Here is a 21,559-nt window from a genome sequence, read left to right as displayed (position 1 = left end):
ACATGAATTCGGAGGATGCCGCCGAAGGTGAAGGCGAAGATCGAAAACGTCTCGTTTCAGGTAAACGTAACGAGTAAAACATTTTTTGCGTCGTCACACAGGCCGCACGTAGTTGGCGGGCAGCATTCCCCGCTGGCCCGTGCGCTGATTGCTGCCAAACAGCCAGCCCTCGTCGATGAATTCCACGTCGTCGATGAAGTCGCCCTCCTTCAGGGAGACTTCATCCGCCTCCGCTGCCGTGTAGCTGTACATGGCTTGGTAGCGCTTCTGTGCAGGAGCAGAAATTCAAGGATTTAGGGCACACTGTGTGTCATTTGATTTAATGTAAATTATAAAAATGTATTATTAAAACTATTTTTGACATTTATTTATTGAGGCACCTCATCTAATGAGTTTTTATAAGGAATAAATGTGACCTCGTGTAGGTAGCCAGCAAAATGAGGAAAAAGTCAAATAGATGTAATGTCCTCACCCGAACGCCAGATGGCGGCACAGGAATCTGGTTGTCTGCTTGGTTGTTTAACTCCTGACTCGTCGGTTCTTCTTCACACAGAAGGGGCAAAAAAGACGAGAGACATGAATTTATACGTTTTCTTGAATTAATTAATAATAATAATTTAAAAAAATGTAGTCACCTTGCCTGTTTTCTGGGGGCGGCGCGTCACTGCGTATTTTGCTTCGCTCGAAGTCTTCGTGGTACTTGATCTAAACACAAGATGGACTTTTTTTTTTCTGTGTTCCTGAAGCATTTGTTCACATTCTTCAGATTTGAATCAAATGCAAACAAGAGATGCATATTTCCACACATACCCTACTTTTTTTTTTTTTTTTTTTTTTTTTAATTGTGCCTTCATTTTGTAACCGTAACATTTTGATACAAATCAATTCTAGGTGGAGCCATCTTCATCTGTGCAGCATGCAGTCTCCCTCCTGTGCATAAGTGCATTGGTTTACTCCGGGAATGTGTGTGTGCGTGTGTGAGTATGAGAGAAAGTTTGAGCGGATGTTCACTGGGTGTCCACAGCTGAAATGTTTTGACCATATAGGGCCGCCTCTCTCTGCACAGTGAAATGACTGAAATGTTCCCCGCTTGGACTTGCTTCAGAGGGACTGGTGTAGCTTGTAAGTGCTCTCCGCACCCACTTGAACCCGCACACTCCTAAATCCTCATTGCATTAGGTAATTGTGAAAATGTTGAGTAAGTCATGCTGTATGAGGATTTTTGTTGGCAATGCTTTAACTATATAAATTGAACAAATTAGTAATCCAGAGTAATAATCTAAGAATTAATCTGAATTCTTAAAAGATGTGAGCTAGTCGTCGTGTGTCTTACGTCACTGATTTGCTCTTGGGTCTTCTTCAGTCTCTGCATCTCCGGCGTGTCCACCACCACGCTGAAACCTTTGCCCTTGTTCTTCTCAAATTCCTCCTTGTAAAGGGCCTACAATTCCAAATTCAGCCATTAGTAAGAGACACACCTTTTCAATTTCAATCGGTTAGCGTAGCCTAGCATGAAATGGGAGTGTTGTTGTGTAGCCTTGTTTAATGGCATCTTAAAATTCACATACACTGCGAGGTTTGAGTATTTTTAACCTAGTTTTTAGGGATACTTTTGTATCTCCGGCTAATGGTGTAGCCTAGTTTTGATAAGGAATGATTGACGATTAGCACCACATGCTAACATCTTTATTAGCTCATTCGCTGCCATTAACAGCTATGGACGTCAAAAATGAATTTGAACTATTTCTATTAGTTTAACATTTTTTCCCACTTTTGTTAACAAGAGTATGAAAACCTAGTGGTTTTTTTTCTATATTGTATTAGAACAGATATAACATTTGTGATTAATCGTGAGTTAACTAGCTCTTTCACTGCCACTGACGTTAAAAGACGTCAAGTAAAAACCTACGGAGGGCCGCCAATGACGTCATCCAATTTTTTTTATTTTTTATTTTTTGAAACTGGTGCGGGCAAGGCTTCCGGAACTGAGGTGAAAGTTTCCAGCCGGTCTGTTGTGCCTAATGACTATTTTTGGCCCCTAGAGGGCAGCGATGACTCTCTTTTGACAAGATCGGGTGGGCGTCAGTAGAGGCGGAGCTAGAGCGTCGAGCAGGAGATGAGAATGGAAGACAAAGGAAAAATGGCGACCGGTTGCGAGCCGCTCACGCCCGAGCCGTTTTTTTTTCAAATTCGAAAAGCATCGACCAACGATAAAGAGTACATTGATGACGATGATCATCATCGATGATGATGATGACTCCGTGGTTGGAAAGCATTGACACGGCAGTAGAAGACGTGGGGGGAGCTAGATGGAGCAGGAGGAAACGGACAATGGCGAGCAGCTCTACACTTACAAGACGAAAGGCATCGACCAACGCTAAAAGAGCACATTTGATGACGATGATGATCATCATCGGGTGAATCCGAGGTTGACGGCGAAGTTGCAAACGTTGACGCGGCGGCTGTGATGACGTCATAAACGCGCAGCACAAACCGAGCACGTTCAGGCGGACGTTCGATTGGACGACGAAGAGTGCCCCGAGTCCAATGCATATTCATCGGAGGAGTGTGTACATTCTGCTACTTGCTATTTATTCCCCGGAAAAAAAAAGGCCGTCAAGAAAGTGTAACGTTTGCACGCGAAACGGACCAATGCGAAAGTGAAAGTAAACTTGTGCGCGTCCTGGCGTCTCCTTGCACACAGGAGAGCGTTACAAAAAGAAAAACTTTATTTGAAACATCCACATAATTGTAAGTAGTACCACAGTTGCACACATTTGTAAATAGTTTGCGAAATTGTTTTGTCAAATTGTTACACTGTTGAATGGAAATAAACGTATTTTGCAAACTAAAAACACTTTTTCATTGTTGTTGAAAGCGTTTTACAGAAGTAAAGCACTGTTTAGGTGTTTGTGGCATCATTCATGGACAAAAAGAAGTGTACAATTCACTAGAGTGCATGAAATAACATCGTTTCACAAAACGCTCTTTTTCTCCGTTTTTTGTTTCAAAACAGAGCATTTCGGTGAAAGTAACCATTTTCTATTGTTGATTACTGAAGAACGGAATAAGGTAGAATGATGAAAGATGAGAGTCCAATCTTTCATTTGGTAGTATGTGTGTTTCCATAGTCCAAACACAACATTTTCTGTGGACCTCGAAAGATCAGTCAAAATGCTTAAATCGGCTGGCACTGGCGACAACCCGTTTCTGAAAACGTCTGGCAGTCAAAGAGCTAGTGAAGTCATGCGATTAATTACGATTAAAAATAGTACTCGCCCGACGGCCCTTATTTTTAATAATCTTTTCTTTAAAATTGCAATGTTTTTTTCTTCTTTTTTTTTTTTTTAGCCTCACCTGGCTGTTGAGCATGGTCTGATGCTTGAGGCGCAGGTTCTCGGGGGTGTCGGCCACAGTGGTGAAGGAGGTTTTGGGGTAGTGCCTTTTTTAAGAGGTAAGCATCACACGCATCTCAAGACGGTGACAAACGTTTTTGAAAGTTCTCATTCATCACAACTTACATGCTGCAGTAAGGCCTCTTGTTGAAACCTTTGTAGTTGCTCATGCTCAGCGTCATCTTGCACACATCGCAGCTGAAACAGCCTTTGTGCCAGTACTACACACACAAGCACACAGCATAATTTAATGAAAATATATTTTATCTTTTTTTTTCCGTCTGGTTCTACAGGTATTTAGATTGGATGGGCAAACGGTGGCTGCCAGATGAAATTCTAAAGGCAAGTAAAACAGAAGGAATTGTTCTAAAAAGACAAAAAAAAAAAAATAGAATAGTAATTAATTGTACTACATTCACTGCCATTGACGGCTATAGATGTCCAAAAATCATTTTAACTATTTCTATTAGTTAAAAAAAATCTCCACTTTTGTTAAGAGTATGAAAATCTATTTTTTTATTGTACATTTAGAACAGATATAAAATGTATGATTAATCATTAGTTAACTAGTGAAGTCATGTGATTAATTACAATTAAAAAAAAATCGCTTGATGCCCTAATTAAAAAATTAGGGGCGTCAGACAGTTAAAATTTGTAATCGTAATTAATCGCATGACTTCAATAGTTGACTCACGATTAATCACAAATCTGTTATAAATGTACAATTATTTTTTTTCTAGGTTTTCATAAAAAATGAAATGAAAAAAAAAAGTTTAACTAATAGAAATAGTTCAAATGAATTTTTGACGTCTAAAGCCATCAATGGCACTGAATGAGTTCATGATAATGGAATTACTCCCCTTTTATTAGTATTCGTTTCTTGAGGTGTACTTAAAGTGTTCTGTGAATGTCATTGTCAACTCAATAAACACAATGTGATGAATTGTTCAAACTCCACCAGTGACCTGCATATCGTCTCAGTACTTTTTGTTTGACTTTTTAGAGCGTAGCATAAACTTTGCTCCCTCAACCCAAATTCCTCACATGACATTCCATGTTTGGGCTCTTTCTACCCAACACAAACATAAGCAGTATTTGCAAGGAGGCAGGATGATACAGCCTTGAAATAAAAGAGGCATTTTTTTAAGGTTTTACTTTAGGTTTAATTTCTCATATCAAACTATTTTTGTAACTTTTTTTTTTTTGCAAAACTCCCTATGTACTTGCGTCTGCTATTTCTTCTCAAAATCCCACAGTCAACACCCCATAACATGAAATTCAAAATGCGGAATTTTGATAGAAATAAAAAACAAAAAATTTAATGTACATACATGTAAGACCGCAGCTATTATTAACAAAGCAAAACAATGACATCACATTGCACGATAGGTCAGAAAAAAGTACATACAGTCAGGCATAGATAAATGTTTTACCTTATCGAGGCAGTTGATTTTTTCCGTGGGGTAAACCGGTTTCGTGCATCTCCCACACGGCGGATTCATTCTCTTCCCCCAAAAAAGAAAAGCCTAAAAGGAGTCCCAAGATGTCTGAGATATGAATTGACCGAGATCGCCATACGCGTGTTTAAAACGCGCATCTGACGTCACAAGTAGGTGGAGTCTGCGTTCTGAGCGGTCAAAACGCTTTAAAGCGGTGAAATTACACACACCGGGCGGTGGCAGGAACTTGTTTGCTAAAGTACGTACTTTTGCGTAGATTACGGTATGATGACGCACTTTACAGCTGCAGAGACGTTCACAGATTGAAGTAAACATACTCGAGACTCCTTAAAAATGATGTGTTAACTGCACACGTTTGTTGAATGCGGTATCCGTGTTATGGGGCCATTTGCTGGACGCTTGTCGAACTACACATCCGCCATTTTGTGTTTTATGTTTTTAAACCGAAGGGTTGAAGGTAGAATTAGGTAGTTCTATTTATAGACGTGATTACGTAGTATTAATAATATGATTTCGCTCTACCATCAGTCATTTAGTATTGAATAAGTATTGACTTTGCCATTTTGTAAGGCAACCGGGGGTATAGCTCAGTGGTAGAGCATTTGACTGCAGATCAAGAGGTCCCCGGTTCAAATCCGGGTGCCCCCTCTTTTTGTGCCTGCCCACCATCAAATGTGATATTAGACAAACAATTAAATGTTTAGTTATTGACCTGTTTTTGAGAAATGCATTTGTGAGCGAGATGTTCTGCACTTTTAGCTCATTTTACAAAACATTGGGGCTAATTTACATAATAACTCTCCTCAGTGACAGTCAAAGCCTAGGGAAAGTTAGCAGTGCTGAATAGTAGCCACAAATTAGCATTTGGGTATCCATCAAGTCAAAATGCAATGAAATCTCCGCGTGGATGTTCAGTTTAACAAATAATGGCGACCTCTGAGCTAATATCACCATGGCAAGAAATATATTGTAAAAATGATGATTATTAGATGTGCCGCAGGAAATTATCCATTGGTTTGAAATTAATTAATTCATAACAAATAAAGTATCTTTCGTCATCTAGCCAAGCCAATGACATATAGTTTCAAGCAGAACAATTGTATGCTCTTCCACTAGATGGCAGAAGTTACATTTTAGTGGAGTAGCTTTGTGTTCAACGAAGCAGCACACATTATACATAAAGTAAATAGAGACGACATCATCATTTCAGTATGTGGTACAGTATACACCTTTTTGTATTTTTTTGTATGCTGTTTTACTGTGACATTTGTATAATGTAAAAATGCGCTTTGTTGTGAAACTACACATGCGCCATTTTGTGTTTTATGTTTTTAAACCAAACGGTTGAAGGTAGATTTAGCTAGTTTTATTTATAGACGTGATTACGTAGTATTAATAACATAATTTCCCTCCTACCATTAGTCATTGAGTATAGAATAAGTATTGACCCTGTCACGGTGACAATCGGTCGGGGGTATAGCTCAGTGGTAGAGCATTTGACTGCAGATCAAGAGGTCCCCGGTTCAAATCCGGGTGCCCCCTCTTTTTCTTTTCATACGAGAAGATAATTAACATTAATTTAAATACAATCTTTTTACGTCACGCGTGCATTTATTCTTAAGAATTTCTTAAAAGGGCCCTATTATGTAATTGACTTTTTGTTGTGTTGTATACAAACAGTATGTCTGATGTCGCTCCACTGGAGTGCCCGCCCACCATCAAATGTGATATTAAACAAGCAATTAAATGTTTAGTTATTGACCTGTTTTTGAGAAATGCATCTGTGAGCGAGATGTTCTACACTTTTAGCTCATTTTACAAAACATTGGGGCTAATTTACATAATAACTCTCCTCAGTGACTGACGGGACAGTCAAAGCCTAGGGAAAGTTAGCAGTGCTGAATAGAAGCCACAAATTAGCATTTGGGTATCAAGTGAAAATGTAATGAAATCTCGGCGTGGATGCTCAGTTTAAGAAATAATGGCCACCCGACCTCTGGGCTAATATCACCATGTTAAGAAATATATTGTAAAAATGTCTTTAAAAAAATCCTGTGGATATTTTTATGACAGCCTCCCACAGATATATTGTAAATATTTAGACACACAGGAACTGTTTTGAATAGGCAAAACATGCATAAAATTCTTACATTAAACCACTAGTGATTCCCAACCACTGTGTTAAGTTGTGAGAGATCATCAGATATGCAATTGGAAATTATCCATTGGTCTGAAATTAATTAATTCATAACAAATAATGTATCTTTCGTCATTTAGCCAAGCCAATGACATATAGTGTCAAGCAAAACAATTTTATGCTCTTCCACTAGATGGCAGAAGTTACATTTTAGTGGAGTAGCTTTGTGTTCAACTAAGTAGGAACACGTTTTACATAAAGCAAATAGAGACGACATCATCATTTCAGTATATGGTATACACCTTTTTGTATTTTTTTTGTTTTACTGTGATATTTGTATAATGTAAAAATGTGCTTTGTTGTGAAACTACACATGCGCCATTTTGTGTTTTATGTTTTTAAACCGAACGGTTGAAGGTAGATTTAGGGAGTTTTATTTATAGACGTGATTACGTAGTATTAGTAACATGATTTCACTCAACCAATAGTCGTTAAATACAGAATAAGTGTCGACTTTGTTTTGAAACGCTGCTTAGCATTGTAGCATGTTGTTGTTGTGTGTGTGTGTGTGTGCGCGAGGGGAAGCAGCAGTAAACTTTCTGAAATAATTTTTAATAAAAGATATTTGAACATGAAAAATAAAACCACAGAAAGGATGTCGGTTTCTTAATGATCATTTGTTATCACTATAATAATATATTGTATCAACACATTTTCTCTTTGTTTCCAACCAAAAAGACAGATTAAAAACACAGATGGGAAGTGTACCAGACAGTATGAAGGTATTGTACACTGACATTTTATTTTTGATTTGATGTTTTGTTTTCTTCGTTTCACTTCAGAACTTGCAACGTATGGTGTGCGTGTGATGTCAAGGAGACTCCGAGATGACCGGGAACAGCCGCCAATGGTTGGTGAGTGGATTTTCTGTTCATCTGTTAGCATCCTCAAGATGGCTGCCTTCAGCAGCATTGTTCCGCCTCGATGAAACCTTCTTTCTCGTGACCCGTGAGTTCCACCTCGCCGTAGCCCGACGGGCAGTCCTGGTTGCGGAACTTCATGGCGGGCCAGTAGTTGTTGCTCCGTCGCTACGGTAGACGCCGACAGTCAACTCATCACAGCAATATAAAATAATAAATAAAAGCACCTGTGACGTTCTGTATGGCGCATCCTCACCTGCATGAGGTAGAAGGGCGGTGCCAACGTGGGGTGCGTGTTAATGTAGTAAACAGCCAGCAAGGTCAACGCCACCACCAGCACTAGAGCCCCAACCACACCGGCGATGATGGCCGCATTCTCAGTCATCCTTGTGTGCTCTGGAGGCTCTGTTTTTGTGAGAGTCAGCCATGTGAGAGCTCTGTAATTCACTAAGGTGAAACCCAGTTTTATGGAGGACCAAAACTGCCCAAATAAAAAAATTAATTACTAAATAAATAAATAGATAAAAGGGAAAATAAATTGGATATAAAAAAATATAATAAAAAAATTAATACTAATATACATGGAAATAAAAACAACTATATATATTTATATATACAGTAATTTCATAATAATTCATAAAATTGAGTTAAAATTAAAAAGATGGACTGTACTGTAAAAAACGATATTGATTTGTGTTGGTCATTTTTCTGCCACTAGATGGCATAGTTGCAATTGTAAGACATATTAAGAGAGAATGGCCGCATTCTCAGTCATCCTTGTGTGCTCTGGAGGCTCTGTTTTTGTGAGAGTCAGCCATGTGAGAGCTCTGTAATTCACTAAGGTGAAACCCAGTTTTATGGAGGACCAAAACTGCCCAAATAAAAAAAAATAATTACTAAATAAATAAATAGATAAAAGGGAAAATAAATTGGATATATAAAATATAATAACAAAAATAATACTAATATACATGGAAATAAAAACAACTATATATATTTATATATACAGTAATTTCATAATAATTCATAAAATTGAGTTAAAATTAAAAAGATGGACTGTACTGTAAAAAACAATATTGATTTGTGTTGGTCATTTTTCTGCCACTAGATGGCATAGTTGCAATTGTAAGACATATTAAGAGCTATCTAATCTTTAACATGAAGTAACTTGTGAAATTCTGCACATTTTTAAAATGGTAAAATATAACTTGACCCCAGTCTCCACAAATATATGCATTATTATTAAATTTATTACTGCTAAATTTTGATTTGGGCGTGTCTACTGCGTTGCGACTGGAATTCCCCCAGTACAGGCTTTTCAAGTAAGGGGCGATCATTTAAAAAAAAATTGGTGGCGTTAAAGGAACTTTAAATTAACTCAAAATTAATTTAGATTAATTTAATTTAAACTAATTTTGACACCCCTAATACAAAATATCACACAGAGAGTCTATATAAAATAGAAAAAAAAAGAGCTTGGAAGCGCTATAGAAAATAGAGGAATGAATTAGCGCCCACTCCAAGCTCACCCCCGGTGACCACGTCATCGCGGAACTTGGCCGAAGATGACGTCGGAGCAGCTGATGAGTATGAGGAGGACGAGAGTGTCGATTCCTCAGGCGACTGCGGGTAGTAGTCCTCGCACGCACCTTCAGCCTGAGCGCCACATGTCACATGACTTAGCTGAGGAACACGGACGACGGGTAGGCTTCACGAGTCTCACCTCTTCGGGACAGTTGTAATCCAGCCACTCTTGTCGAAGACGGTCGATTCCATCTGAGCATCTGAAACGGAAGCAGGATTTACTCTTGGCGGTTAACCTTTTGGGAGACTTCTGCGGTCATACCTTTGAAGCGTATTGCACCACCCGCATCCACTCGTCAGGTTGGACCCCAAGCAGAGATCACAGGACGTGTGTTGAAGACAAGCTGAAAAGCCAAAGGAGTTACCGGATTGAAGGCAGCTTTTCCTGACATTTTTTTGGGGGTACTTACTGGGCAGCGGCGTGAACTCAAATGCCGATCCGCTGACGATCGTGGTGGTGTTGATCTCAACGCGGTGATACTCATAGATGGTCCTCTGCTTTGCATCTTTAAGGCAAACACATTTTCCAAGACGGACATCTTTGTGTGCGTAGTATGATCTGATACTTTTTTTTTTACAAATGAGCTCAAAGGAAGCTGACCTGCGATATGCGCTGACGGGAGGTTCGCCATGAACGCGTCGGACATTCCCACTTTTACCGGATGCTCTGTGGAGTTAATCCTCTCAACCGGCACCGGCACCTGGACAACCGAAGCGTTTGTTCTGAATGGAAGATGAATTCGGATGCGCATGCGTAGACAACAAACTCACCTCTCTGTAGTTAAACACCACGGTTCCGTTTCTGTGCAGCGCCGCCTGGAAGGTAAAAGCTCCCTCTGCCTCTCGGTCCTTTAATCGCACTTTGTCCCACTGGACCACAAACAGATGACCTGGACGCACCAGAATTCTCTCTTAGGAGATCCCCAAACTCTACTGAGGCGTGCCGCAAAATCCGTGCTTACCGTTATCTGAATACCTGACGGTGGAGTTTATGGAGAAACTGGGGTCAAAGTTGGCCATGAGGGGGGCGATGTACTGGGTGGCAGTCAGCATGCGGTGGGTAATCTCCCCCATGAAGATGAAACCTTGCGGGATGAGAATGCTTCTTTCATTTGGTAGCTACGACCAGTGTGATGTGGGAAAATTTGACAGACAATTATTTATTAGAAAAAAGATTATTTAAAATTAAAGGTAAGAGGCGATTTTTTTTTTTTTTATCGTAATTAATTGCATGACTTCACTAGTTAACTCACGATTATTCACAAATTTTACATCTGTTCTAAATGTACAATAAAAAAATTTTTTTCATACTCTTGTTAACAAAAATGGGGGGAAATTTTAAACTAATAGAAATAGTTAAATACATTTTTGACGTTTATAGCCGTCAATGGCAGTAAATGAATAAAAAAGAAAAGAGAAAAGATTATTAAAAATTCGGGGCGTCAGGCGATTAAAGTTTTTAATTGTAATTAATCGCATGACTTCACTAGTTAACTCACAATTAATCAAAAATTTCATATCTGTTCTAAATGTACAATAAAAAAATTCTAGGTTTCATACAATTGTTAACAAAAGTGGAAAAAATGTTAAACTAATAGAAAAAATGAAAAATAATTTTTGACATTTATAGCCGTCAATGGCAGTTAATGAATAAAGAAAAGAAAAGAGAAAAGATTATTAAAAATTCGGGGCGTCAGGCGATTAAAGTTTTTAATCATAATTAATCGCATGACTTCACTAGTTAACTCACGATTAATCACAAATTTCATATCTGTTCTAAATGTACAATAAAAAAATTCTAGGTTTCATACAATTGTTAAGAAAAGTGGAAAAAAATGTTAAACTAATAGAAATAGTTCAAATGAATTTTATGGCAGTGAATGAGTTAAATTATGTCACTTATTTACTACCAATAATGTATCTTTGTTCATCTACCTATGCTCGCATCAAATAGTGACACACAGGACTCATGTTCTTCCACTAGAGGGCATGAGGTACAAATAATCTGTTTCCACCTGTTGCCCTTCATATACCAGAATAGTAGCTTTGTTGATTTCACACAAACTCCCAGCACACCATTCATAATACGTCAAACTGAGATGAAACTCACCACCAGTCGCAACGATGATTTGTCTTAAGTAGTGTCCATAAAATGGGAAGTCAAAGGAAAGTGCCACCCTCTGGGAAAAAAGCAAAATATAGTCAGTGTAATGCTTTACAGGGTTCCGCAACCTGCAGCTCTGGAGCCACATGTGGCTCTTTAGTCCCTCTCCTTGTTTTTTTTTTTACAAATTATTTTTTAGATCAAATATACTATTTAAAGGAATGAATGACTTAGATTTAAAAAAATAAAAATAAACATTTAAAATAGAAATTTATATTTTTGCAATTTTTTTTAGATGAAATATTCTTTAAATGAATTACTTAGATTTAAAAAATAATAAAAATATTTAAAAATGTCAGAGTTGTCAGAAAAAGAGCGATAAACGGTAGATGAAATCTTTTTTAAAATTAGCTCAAAATGTCCAAAAAGTGACCATAAAAGGTGCGAAAAGGAAGCGGGAAAGCAGAAAATTACCATAAATGTCCATGAAATTGCCATAAATGTCAGGGAATTGAATTTAAAAAAAGCAGAAAATAACATTTTAAAAAAGTAACCAAAAAATGTCAGAAAAAAATATAGCTTCCAAAAAAATTGCCCAAAAAATCTGAAAAAAAATAGTTTTTAAGCAAAAAAGAACACATTTAAAAAGTAGGTATAAAATGTGCAAAAATTTAAGAATTCATCCAAAAAGTGACCATAAAATGTGCAAAAAGGAAGAGGAAAAGCAGAAAATTACCATAAATGTGCATGAAATTGCCAAAAATGTCAGGGAACTGAATATAAAAGCCAGACAAGAAAATGTTAAAAAAGTAACCATAAAATGCCCTAAAGCAAAAGAAGAAATCACAAAAATTACCGTAAAATATACACAAAATTGCCCAAAAAGTCAGAAAAATTATTTAAAAAAAGGCAAAAAGGATTTAAAAAGTAGCTATAAAATGTCCGAAAATAAAAGGCAAGAAGAAAAAGTCTAAAATAGACATAAAAAATTGACAGTAAGGCAGAAAAGTCTAAAAATGTATGAAAAATTACAGAAAAAAATAAAAACAAAGTATGAAAAATTACAGAAAAAAATAATTTAAAAAAATCCAGAGCCGTAAGTCGAAAAGTAGAAGAATATGAATCTACATGTCATATTCTTTTATTATGGTGCATCTTTAATTAGCTCTTGGGCCCTTATTAGGCTAACACGAACACACAGTTTACTTCAATGTTGCTGACCCCTGCTTTAAAGTGTGCTTGTGTGTATTTCCGCCGCCTCTCACCGCCGCCTGCCGGTGCGCGTTGGACAGGATGCCATGGATTCGGACTTGGCTCGTGTGCAACGAGTCGAGGTCTATCCACAAGTCTTGGGTGCGCCCGTCGTCCGGGCCGAAACTTTGCCAGCTGTAGTAGCGCTGCGAGTCCTCCTGATGACAAAACGCAGCTCAACAGCAATGGTGGGACTATAAGTATAAGGTCTTTTTTTGTGTCAAGTTTTCCCACTTTTTTTTTTTTTTTAACACAAATCATGTCTACTTGGTGATACAATTGAAGTCATTATTGATAGATGCAGTGCAGTCGTTGATGTCAGAGAGCAATGAAAAGTGGAACAGTTAAACGCAGCGTTGTTCCACATACAGCTAGCGACCCACTTTTTGCCTCTGCATCGACACTTCCTGGAGGGAAAGGGGGCGGGGCTTCGTAGGTGAGGGGCATGCATGGGCATTGCAGCTGCTTCATAGTTACATTCCAAACCCCCCCTTAAACAGGCACTTGGCCGTCCAGCAGGCATCGGCGTCCAAGTGAGTCATTGTTAACGGTTCGCATGTCAACAAGAGGTTGTTGTTGGTGTGGCGTAGCGATGGCCTCTTACCACTATATGGCTCATGTTGTCAGGCAGGAAAGTGATGTCCAATCTCCCGCCCTGCGGCGGCGACGGCGCGCTGCGGGCGCCTCTCAGCCGCTGGGGGCTGGTCCTCGTCAAGACGGACCTCTCTGGAGGGGTTCTATTCTCTGTGTCGGCAACAAACAGCGAACACTCGCTTGTCAAATGTAGCCCGTTTAAATTCCATGATGTGAGAAAGTTGACTTTAAGAAGGTGCGAGAGCTTCAGAGCTTGTGGTTACATCTGTTTTTTTATTGGCTTTTGCTTTCCAGAGTTAACTGTTTAAGGTGGAGCACTGAAATCTTTAATTTATGCGCGGGCGTGTGTTTCGCACTAAGCCGAGTAATGGGGAAGATCGTAAAACAATTCCCTAATTAGCAGGGAGCAATTGTTTCCAGAGTTTCCTGCTGCAAATGTCATTTATCCTCAACCTCATTGATGGCACGTCTGCTTTCACGCTTGCTTGCGTTTGTGAGTTGACTGCAGTGTCCCACCCCACCACTAGGCGGCACCAGCCGTTGGAATTGATTTCCAACATCCTGTCTTTGTCAAGCAGGATTATTTTTGTTGATCTATAGTTTTTTTTTTTACTATTAAACTCATTTACTGCCATAAATTAATTTAAAAAAAAAAGATTATTAAAAATTAGGGGCGACAGGCGATCATTTTTTTTAATTGTAACTAATCGCATGACTTCACTAGTTAACTCACGATTAATCACAAATCTGTTATAAATATACAATAAAAAAAATTCTAAGTTTTCATACTCTTGTCAACAAAAGTGGAAAAAAATGTTAAACTAATAGAAATAGTTTAAATAAATTTTTGACGTTTATAGCCGCCAATGGCAATGAATGAATTAAAAAAGAAAAGAAAACATTATTACTAATTTGGGGCGTCAGGCGATTCAAATTGGTATTCATAATTAATCGCATGCCTTCACTAGTTAACTCACAATTAATCACACATTTTATATCTGTTTTAAATGTACAATAAAAAAATTCTAGGTTTTTATACTCTTGTTAACAAAAGTGGGAAAAAATGTTAAACTAATAAAAATAGTTCAAATGAATTTTTGACGTCTATAGCCGTCAATGGCAGTGAATGAGTTAATATTCTCATAAGTAATTGGCACCAATCAAAATAGCTTTGTAATTACTTACAGATGCCACACGATGGCAGCAAAGCACTTTTTTCCCCCTATTAGACAAGGCTATGTCTTAACTAAATCAAGCACCTTCATTGGCCCAAAGATGCCACAAAATGGCGCCAAAGCAATATTGCTATGTTAAACATGGCTTTCAGCTAATAGAAATAGTTTAAATGAATTAAAGACGTCTATAGGCAGTGAATGAGTTAATATAGGCTATTATAAATATATTTAGGGAGGTATCAATTTACTGTCTAGTTGTTGCAGGACTGACTGTCCCCGTCCCCGGAAATAGTGCGCGATTACTTTATTTTGCTTGTAGAGTGCTTCATAAACTTGTAGTGTTGACACTGAGGCTTGTCCGGCCGCCTGCGTGTGCGCGGGGGTGAGAGGCCGGTGAAGAAAGGGGGGGGCGAAGTGAAGTTCAGGAGTGGGTCGGGCTTATGGGAAGCGTCTGGCAGACATGTGCTCGCTGGTGCACGACAACTTCAGTAACGATGGTAAACAACCAGAAACGATGTTGTCCCACTTTGAACACTAGGTGGCGATAATGCTCCCTTTCAGCTGATGTCAAAGCAGGATGCTACTAGTAGTTAGCCGCTACTCAGTCTGTATAACGTTGACTTGAATTGATGATGCACTCTTAACTATTTTTTAACATATTTAGTGAAAGAATTCAAAATTCTTGATGATCCCCCACTTTTTAAACCGCTTTTCACGATTTCTACCATTCATGTACATTGATTGATTCCTGCTCTATCACAGTAAACCTTCCACGGAGCCGCCACATGCAGATTTTTTTTGTGCGTGTTCAAATACTAAAGTGCGTTTCTAAGAAAAGTTTGAATGCCACCCTTGTAAGTAATTAAACGATTCTCTCTTTCCTTTGATCCTTCCTCGGGTCTCCTGACAACCTCACGACTCCAGCTGGACTCCGAAGTATTCGGTTTAGGGGAACGGTATGGGATTTTTAATAGGTTTTAGGCGAACTAATGAGTACTCACACACACGCACATGCAAAATAAATAAAATAAAATAAAATAAAATAAATAAATAAATAAATAAAAAATAAATAAATATAAATAAAAAATAAAAAAATATAAATGAAACAAAAAAAATTAATAAAATAAAATAAAAAAAGAAATTAAAAAAGAGAGCAATGATGATGACATGTCAAATACAATACTGAGCTCTTAAGAAAAAAATAAAATAAAAAAATTAATAAAGGAGTTAGCGATTCAGCACAGCAAAATTGCCAGTGTTAGATTAAAACTAAGAGTGTAAAATCTAACACATAGAAAAGTGTTTATGTGTGTGTTCCAAGGTAGTGCTACTTTTTAAAATAACACTGCTAACTGCATATTTGACACTAGAAATGTAACACTGACTGACTTGCTGTGAGGAAATGGATGTGTTTAGAGTGCACTTGAAGAGTAAAAACCATCAGTCTGTTCTGTTGACATTGAAACAAGTTACATTTTCAGCTTTTTTTTTAAAGGGCCTCACAAGTGTTTTTGAAACGCGGAAAGAAAAGCGCCGCCAAGTTTCTGGGCTGAAACAAAAGCTAATGTTCTTTCCGGCTGTTTTGGAAGCCCCAAAAATCTGAGGATGAGAAATACATTTCCTCCCAAAAGAGGTGAAGAAAGGATACGTGAAGGGTTTGTCAGAATGGAAAAAAAAGATGATCGTCTTCAGGTTTGAACACCGGTAGGAGCGAAAAGCAGTGCATACAAAGAGTGGGCGATCTTGTATTACAAGATGTCTGGAGGTGCTCTTGGCGTGGGCTGAAGCCACAAAAGCGCCAGAGTTCTGGCAGCTCAAGTCATAACAAGGACAAACTGTAACTTGGAAAAGAGCTTGAATCACCGTTGTATTCATGTGACGGATTGGTCAGGGTTTACTTGTCTGTTTTCTTTGCCTTTTACTGCAGATAACTAACTGGGGGTTGCGCTTGGCTGTTTAGTTAGTTTTTTTTTTACATGATTCACAACAGGATATAATTTCACTTGGATTAGAAAATGTCCGGCGGGTTCAGGCAGACAATAAATAACACTGCTAAATGGAGTCTATGATTAATTAGCAAAGGCCTTAACAGAGTAGCTAAGTTTTTATTATGTTGACTTGGATGAGTGGACCAGGCAAGGTTAGTTTTTCATTCTGATTTTGAGTGTGACGCAAATTTTTTTTGGTTTATGATATGATAGGAGTTGCATTATAGGAGGTTGTAGGAGAGTTTTAGGGTTGTTGTTGTTGTTGTTGGGGTAGTTTAAGTTGGGTCCAAAAGGATTGCGGTTCAGTTTACAAGGGTTAGTGAAGAGCTTGGAGTTGAGGTTAGGGTTTAAAGCCAGATTGAAAATGTTTTTTCCGTTGACTAAAGTTGTCAAGCTACGCTTTTACAAGATGTCCATTGTTGGGTTAGGGTTAGGGTTAGGGTTAGTTATTGCAGTAATAGCTAGCGATAGACCGGTATGTTTTTTCAGGCCTGATACCGATACCGATTATCAGTATTTAAGGACTCCGATAACCGATATTTGGAGCCGATATTCATTTTCACTAAAGGGGAAAATATTGGCATCAAAAATAAAAATAATAAAAACTCTATTTATTTATATTGAGCATATGTTTATTAAACAACGTTTTGGGTTCATAAAATATTGGAGAAAAGTCTTAGTCAATAGACATCTTTGTTTTACAGATCTAACAAAAAGTTCAGGGATCTTCCAGGGGCAATAGCATGTCCTCAAAAGTTAAATACAAATGTAAGTAAATAGCTCCCTAGTAAATAACGTTTTTTGAAGTTTTAACATTTTTCTTACTGGTATCTTAGTTTTTGTTTTAATTTCAAACAAAAACAGAACGTGCACAGAGATCCGTCAGGGTCAGAAGCATCTATAAAAAAAATAATAATAATAAAAAAAAATTGTGCCCAGATTTCTATTCTCTATTATCTATTATCGGCCGTATAATTCTTCAAAAAAGGCCGATGCCGATATTCGTCAAAATGCTATCCCTAGTAATAGCCTATCTATTTAGCATTTTGCTAGCTAGCTTTCATTTTCAAGGAGTGAAATTCTCAGATGTTGCTGTTTTGAACCATTTCATTCTCTTGTATTGGCGGGAGTCGAAGAAACAAAACATTTTCTTGGGGTGCATGGAAAACTCCTTTAATAGAACGATGACGAGCGGAGTTAGGTTGGACCACTTGTTGGAAATGGAGGTAATGAGCTGTAAAAATTTGGAAAACGGGATTCTTTTTTTTTTTTTTAGGTCATCTGTGTCCCCTTAGAAATGGACATACGCCAGTCTTTGCAGAGACGGTTCAAAGTTTGACAAAAAAAAAAAATGACTGTGGTGATCTAATACTCGACGTGGATGGATTTAGCATTAGCAATTTGTTGGACACGGGCTCCAAATGCAAATCATGTTACTGGCATGGACGGGCACGGGAACTGATGGACTGGTGGTGGTGGTGGTGGGGCGGGGGGATCACGGGGGAGGCCAGAGGAAGAAAGTGGAGCATCACTGATTTGTTGGAGGAGGAGCAGAAGAAGAACGGGGTCTGGCTAAAAATACGGCATCTCCAAGGAGAACAGAAATACATACTGTACGCGCACACACGCGCGGGACGGTAAGTAGTACACAGGGCAGCTTCGCCATAGGAGATGCAAAAAACAGGACGTTAGGTGATAAGGGACACAATTTGAGGAGACTTGAATAAATCTGATGGAGATGCTTTAGAACTTAGTTAGGTTTAGAGTAAGTGTTAGGTTCAAGGGTTTGAGGTTGGCTTTAAGATTTCAGGTTTAGCCTTAGTCGGTTTAGCCTTAGTCTTTAACAGACTGGTTTCCACAGCTTGAACTTGAAAAAAAGTCAGGGGCATTTGTTGTTTCCTCCCTTCAATCCAACCTGCCAAAAACATTCTTCCAAGAATGATCTGGAAATGGGGTCAGCGTGGACGGGCTTACCTCCGCGAGTCCACCGGGTCCCCAGCTGAGCCTGGAGGAGACAGACGAGGAGAAGCCCGCCGAGCTGCATGTCCAGCCGCCTCGTCGTCGCTCGCTCGCTCGCTCGTCCCGACTTCCACTCCGCTCGTCCCACGCGCTGACTTCCCCTCACCTTCGGCCGAGGTTTTCGCTGTCGCGGCTCCGCTCTGCGCTTCCCTCAGGGGAACATCTGGGACGGCGGCTCCATGACAGCGGGAGAGTTGACAAAACAGCTCGAGTGAGGAGACTCTCCTTCCTCTCTCTTTCTGGTTTTCTCTCTCCGCACAGCTCTCTCTCTCTCTCTTTCTCTCTGGCTGTTTGCAAGAGGAGGAAATATTTGTGCTTTTTTTTTTTTTTTTTTTTTGTTCGGATAGAAGTGGGCCAAAAAAATGAGAAGTTTGGGAGGGGCTACCCCCTCGTGTGAAGCCAAACAAACGTGATGATATTTTGGAAGAAAACATGTTTAACTGAAGCCAAAACACCACATGGACTGTGATGGAGACCACCTGTAAACAGTAACTCATCAAAGATGATACTTGAGGCCAATCAGAGTAATGTGGAATTAATAGTGTTTGAATAAGAAGCTTTTTTTTTTCCAGTGCATTTATTTTATTTTTTTACAAACAAATCTTGATCACACAAAGAAAAAGCAGGAAGAACTCATCTTAGTCCAGACCTCAAGAAGACCTGTTTAAATTGTAATCCGATTACACTGTAGTACAAACACAAACCAATGGATGTGCATTTTCTAGGCCGGGATTTCTCAAACTTTTTGGACCCCTCGAGGTTGAGAACTTCTTACAACGACCACCTCATTATCCTAATCATGATTCTTTAGTAGCAAATTATTTTTTGATTGTTTCAACCGAAATATTCTTGACGAATATTCCTAACTCATTCACTGCCATTGACGGCTATAGGCGTCAATTTTTTTTGTTTAACTATTTCTATTTATTTAACATATTTTCCACTTTTGTTAACAAGAGTATGAAAACCTAGAATTTTTTTTATTGTACATTTAGAACAGATATTACATTTGTGATTAATTAATTAAAACATTTTAATCGGTTGACGCAATTTAAAAAAGAAGAAGAAAAGATTATTAAAAATTAGGGGCGTCAGGCGATTACAATTTTTTATCGTAATCAATCGCATGACTTCACTAGTTAACTCACGATTAATCACAAATTTTATATCTGTTCTAAATGTACAATTTTTTAATATCTTACCTCATTCACTGCCATTGACGCCTATAAACGTCAAAAATTCATTTGAACTATTTCTTTTAGTTTAACATTTTTTTCCACTTTTGTTAACAAGAGTATGAAAACCTAGACATTTTTATTTTATTTTTTTTTAAGAAAAGATTATCAAAAATTAGGGACGTCAGGTGATTACATTTTTTATTGCATTACTTCAATAGTTAAATCACGATTAATCACAAATTTTATATTTGTTCTAAATGTACAATATTTTTTTTCTAGGTTTTCATACTCTTGTTTACAAAAGTGGGAAAATTTTGAAACTAATAGAAATAGTTAAAATAAATTTTTGACGCCTATGTATGTGCATGTGTGTGTGCGTGCGTGTGAGTGTGTACTCATTAATTCACATAAAACCTATTAAAAAATCCCATACCGTTCACCTAAACCGAATACTTGCAGCTAGAGTCGTAAGGTTGTCAGGAGACCCGAGGAAGGATCAAAGAAAAGAAAGGAAAGTGAAATCCAGCACCGACCAGACATCACCTACTACTACCCACCGGGTTACCAACCAGAGTCTTTCACCAACCCCAGAAACATCTAAATTCCAACAAATTAGGGAGACCTCAAGAGACCAAAGGAAAGACTAAAGAAAGAAAGGAATGAAGGATAGATGAAGCAGAGAGAGATCCACAGACATCAGCTTCCAACCTCTATCTATCTATTGCACTAAAAATCTCTTATGTTCTGGTGACATCACCAAGACGAGATGTCGGGGAGTGACATTTTCTTTGCTAATTGGTCGGCAAATCTGTCCCTTGTTTTTGGTGGCTCCCTCCAAGTCGCACAAATGTCGTCCAAATGTGCGTTCATGACCAAACAATGTCTCGAAGACTCTTCTGGGTCTCCCGCTACTGACTCACTGTTGGTGTACTGTCAGAGTCTCGTTGATTTGCGACGGTTTACTTCGCCGTCCCCTTCGCCCCCTCTTGTCGTCTCCCTCGTAGCGTTCCAGTCTTGGCACCGGGGGAAAGACGCGGGGGCTGTTTCCCATTACGGCGGGAATCACACTCTCCTTTCTAGTCCCAATTGGAAACAGGCTATCGAGAACATCAAGCCAAGTGAGACAAAAGACAGCACCTCATGTGAGGTTTAAATAAAAGACAGGTTAGGTCCATCAAAGAGGCCTGACACTGACGTATAGGCATACCTTGAAATATTTTCTGAAAGTGTGTCATGTGGTTTTCTACATTCTTCAGCAGTAGTGTAAAGCGATTGATCATCGGGGCAAGTACAAATTAATGCAGTACTGATGACAGAATGTTTGTTTAGAAAACAAAAACAGATTTATTTAGTTTTCCCTGCGGTCAACTTCGGCTTCGTTGTAATGACGCATTTGAAGAGTATTATGTTCACTAACAATTAAAAATGACATTTGAAAAACAATTCAAGTCAAAGTTAATACAGGGGGTCGGAAACTAGTCTGTCACTAAGCATACACTAAGTCGTAGTTAGGGTAAATATTTTAATATTTAAGTAATAAAAAAAAAAAGTGTATCTTACCTCATTCACTGCCATTGACGCCTATAAACGTCAAAAATTCATTTGAACTATTTCTTTTAGTTTAACATTTTTTCCACTTTTGTTAACAAGAGTATGAAAACCTAGACATTTTTTAAAATCTTTTTTTTTTTTTTAAGAAAAGATTATCAAAAATTCAGGTGATTAAATTTTTTATCGCATTACTTCAATAGTTA

The 21,559-nt window shown here is 38.3% G+C and overlaps 3 protein-coding genes and 2 non-coding genes across 14 annotated transcripts in view; 3 read left to right on the top strand and 2 right to left on the bottom strand.

Moving 5' to 3' along the window:
• Window positions 1–93: 93 nt before the first annotated feature.
• On the bottom strand, window positions 94–5,214 carry LOC144037993 (LIM and SH3 domain protein 1-like). Of its 3 annotated transcripts, none has more exons than XM_077549998.1 (7): window positions 4,829–5,212; window positions 3,522–3,616; window positions 3,358–3,442; window positions 1,334–1,441; window positions 636–705; window positions 473–540; window positions 94–267 (listed from the first exon to the last, which is right to left on the bottom strand). In XM_077549998.1, exons 1-7 carry the CDS (start codon window positions 4,895–4,897, stop codon window positions 94–96), a joined length of 669 nt encoding a protein of 222 aa, XP_077406124.1. In that variant the 5' UTR covers window positions 4,898–5,212. The 3 variants fall into 3 exon arrangements, with proteins under 3 accessions (XP_077406124.1, XP_077406123.1, XP_077406125.1); XM_077549997.1 differs by having other exon boundaries at window positions 473–543; window positions 4,829–5,032; XM_077549999.1 differs by having other exon boundaries at window positions 118–267; window positions 473–543; window positions 641–705; window positions 4,829–5,214.
• The window catches only part of tectb (tectorin beta), a 41,710-nt gene continuing 20,409 nt past the window's right edge, over window positions 259–21,559 (top strand). For 3 of the 6 annotated variants that reach the window (XM_077549992.1, XM_077549991.1, XM_077549987.1), the window contains exons 1-3: window positions 259–3,454; window positions 3,689–3,737; window positions 7,835–7,906. The gene's annotated coding sequence lies outside the window, so the exon portion shown is untranslated. Of the gene's footprint in view, window positions 3,455–3,688; window positions 3,738–5,037; window positions 5,094–7,210; window positions 7,287–7,834; window positions 7,907–21,559 lie in introns of those variants that run through there. The other 3 variants (XM_077549989.1, XM_077549988.1, XM_077549990.1) reach the window with 3 other exon arrangements.
• trnac-gca (transfer RNA cysteine (anticodon GCA)) lies at window positions 5,432–5,503 on the top strand. The gene has a single exon. It is a non-coding gene; the product is annotated as a tRNA-Cys (tRNA).
• trnac-gca (transfer RNA cysteine (anticodon GCA)) lies at window positions 6,326–6,397 on the top strand. The gene has a single exon. It is a non-coding gene; the product is annotated as a tRNA-Cys (tRNA).
• Window positions 7,586–18,906, bottom strand: LOC144037985 (plexin domain-containing protein 1-like). Of its 3 annotated transcripts, none has more exons than XM_077549978.1 (13): window positions 18,583–18,906; window positions 13,456–13,595; window positions 12,866–13,009; window positions 11,607–11,676; window positions 10,459–10,581; window positions 10,268–10,386; window positions 10,098–10,197; window positions 9,907–10,002; window positions 9,759–9,840; window positions 9,636–9,696; window positions 9,442–9,568; window positions 8,169–8,317; window positions 7,586–8,080 (listed from the first exon to the last, which is right to left on the bottom strand). In XM_077549978.1, the coding sequence occupies exons 1-13, from the start codon at window positions 18,650–18,652 to the stop codon at window positions 7,955–7,957; spliced, it is 1,407 nt and encodes a 468-aa protein (XP_077406104.1). In that variant the 5' UTR covers window positions 18,653–18,906; the 3' UTR covers window positions 7,586–7,954. The 3 variants fall into 3 exon arrangements, with proteins under 3 accessions (XP_077406104.1, XP_077406105.1, XP_077406106.1); XM_077549979.1 differs by having other exon boundaries at window positions 12,866–13,006; XM_077549980.1 differs by lacking the exon at window positions 7,586–8,080 and having other exon boundaries at window positions 8,310–8,707.

This window comes from Vanacampus margaritifer, chromosome 18 (assembly GCF_051991255.1).
Source record: "Vanacampus margaritifer isolate UIUO_Vmar chromosome 18, RoL_Vmar_1.0, whole genome shotgun sequence".
Classification (NCBI taxonomy): domain Eukaryota; kingdom Metazoa; phylum Chordata; class Actinopteri; order Syngnathiformes; family Syngnathidae; genus Vanacampus; species Vanacampus margaritifer.
The sequence above is the reverse complement of the archived record's forward strand: the minus strand, read 5'-3'. Positions and strand labels throughout refer to the sequence as shown.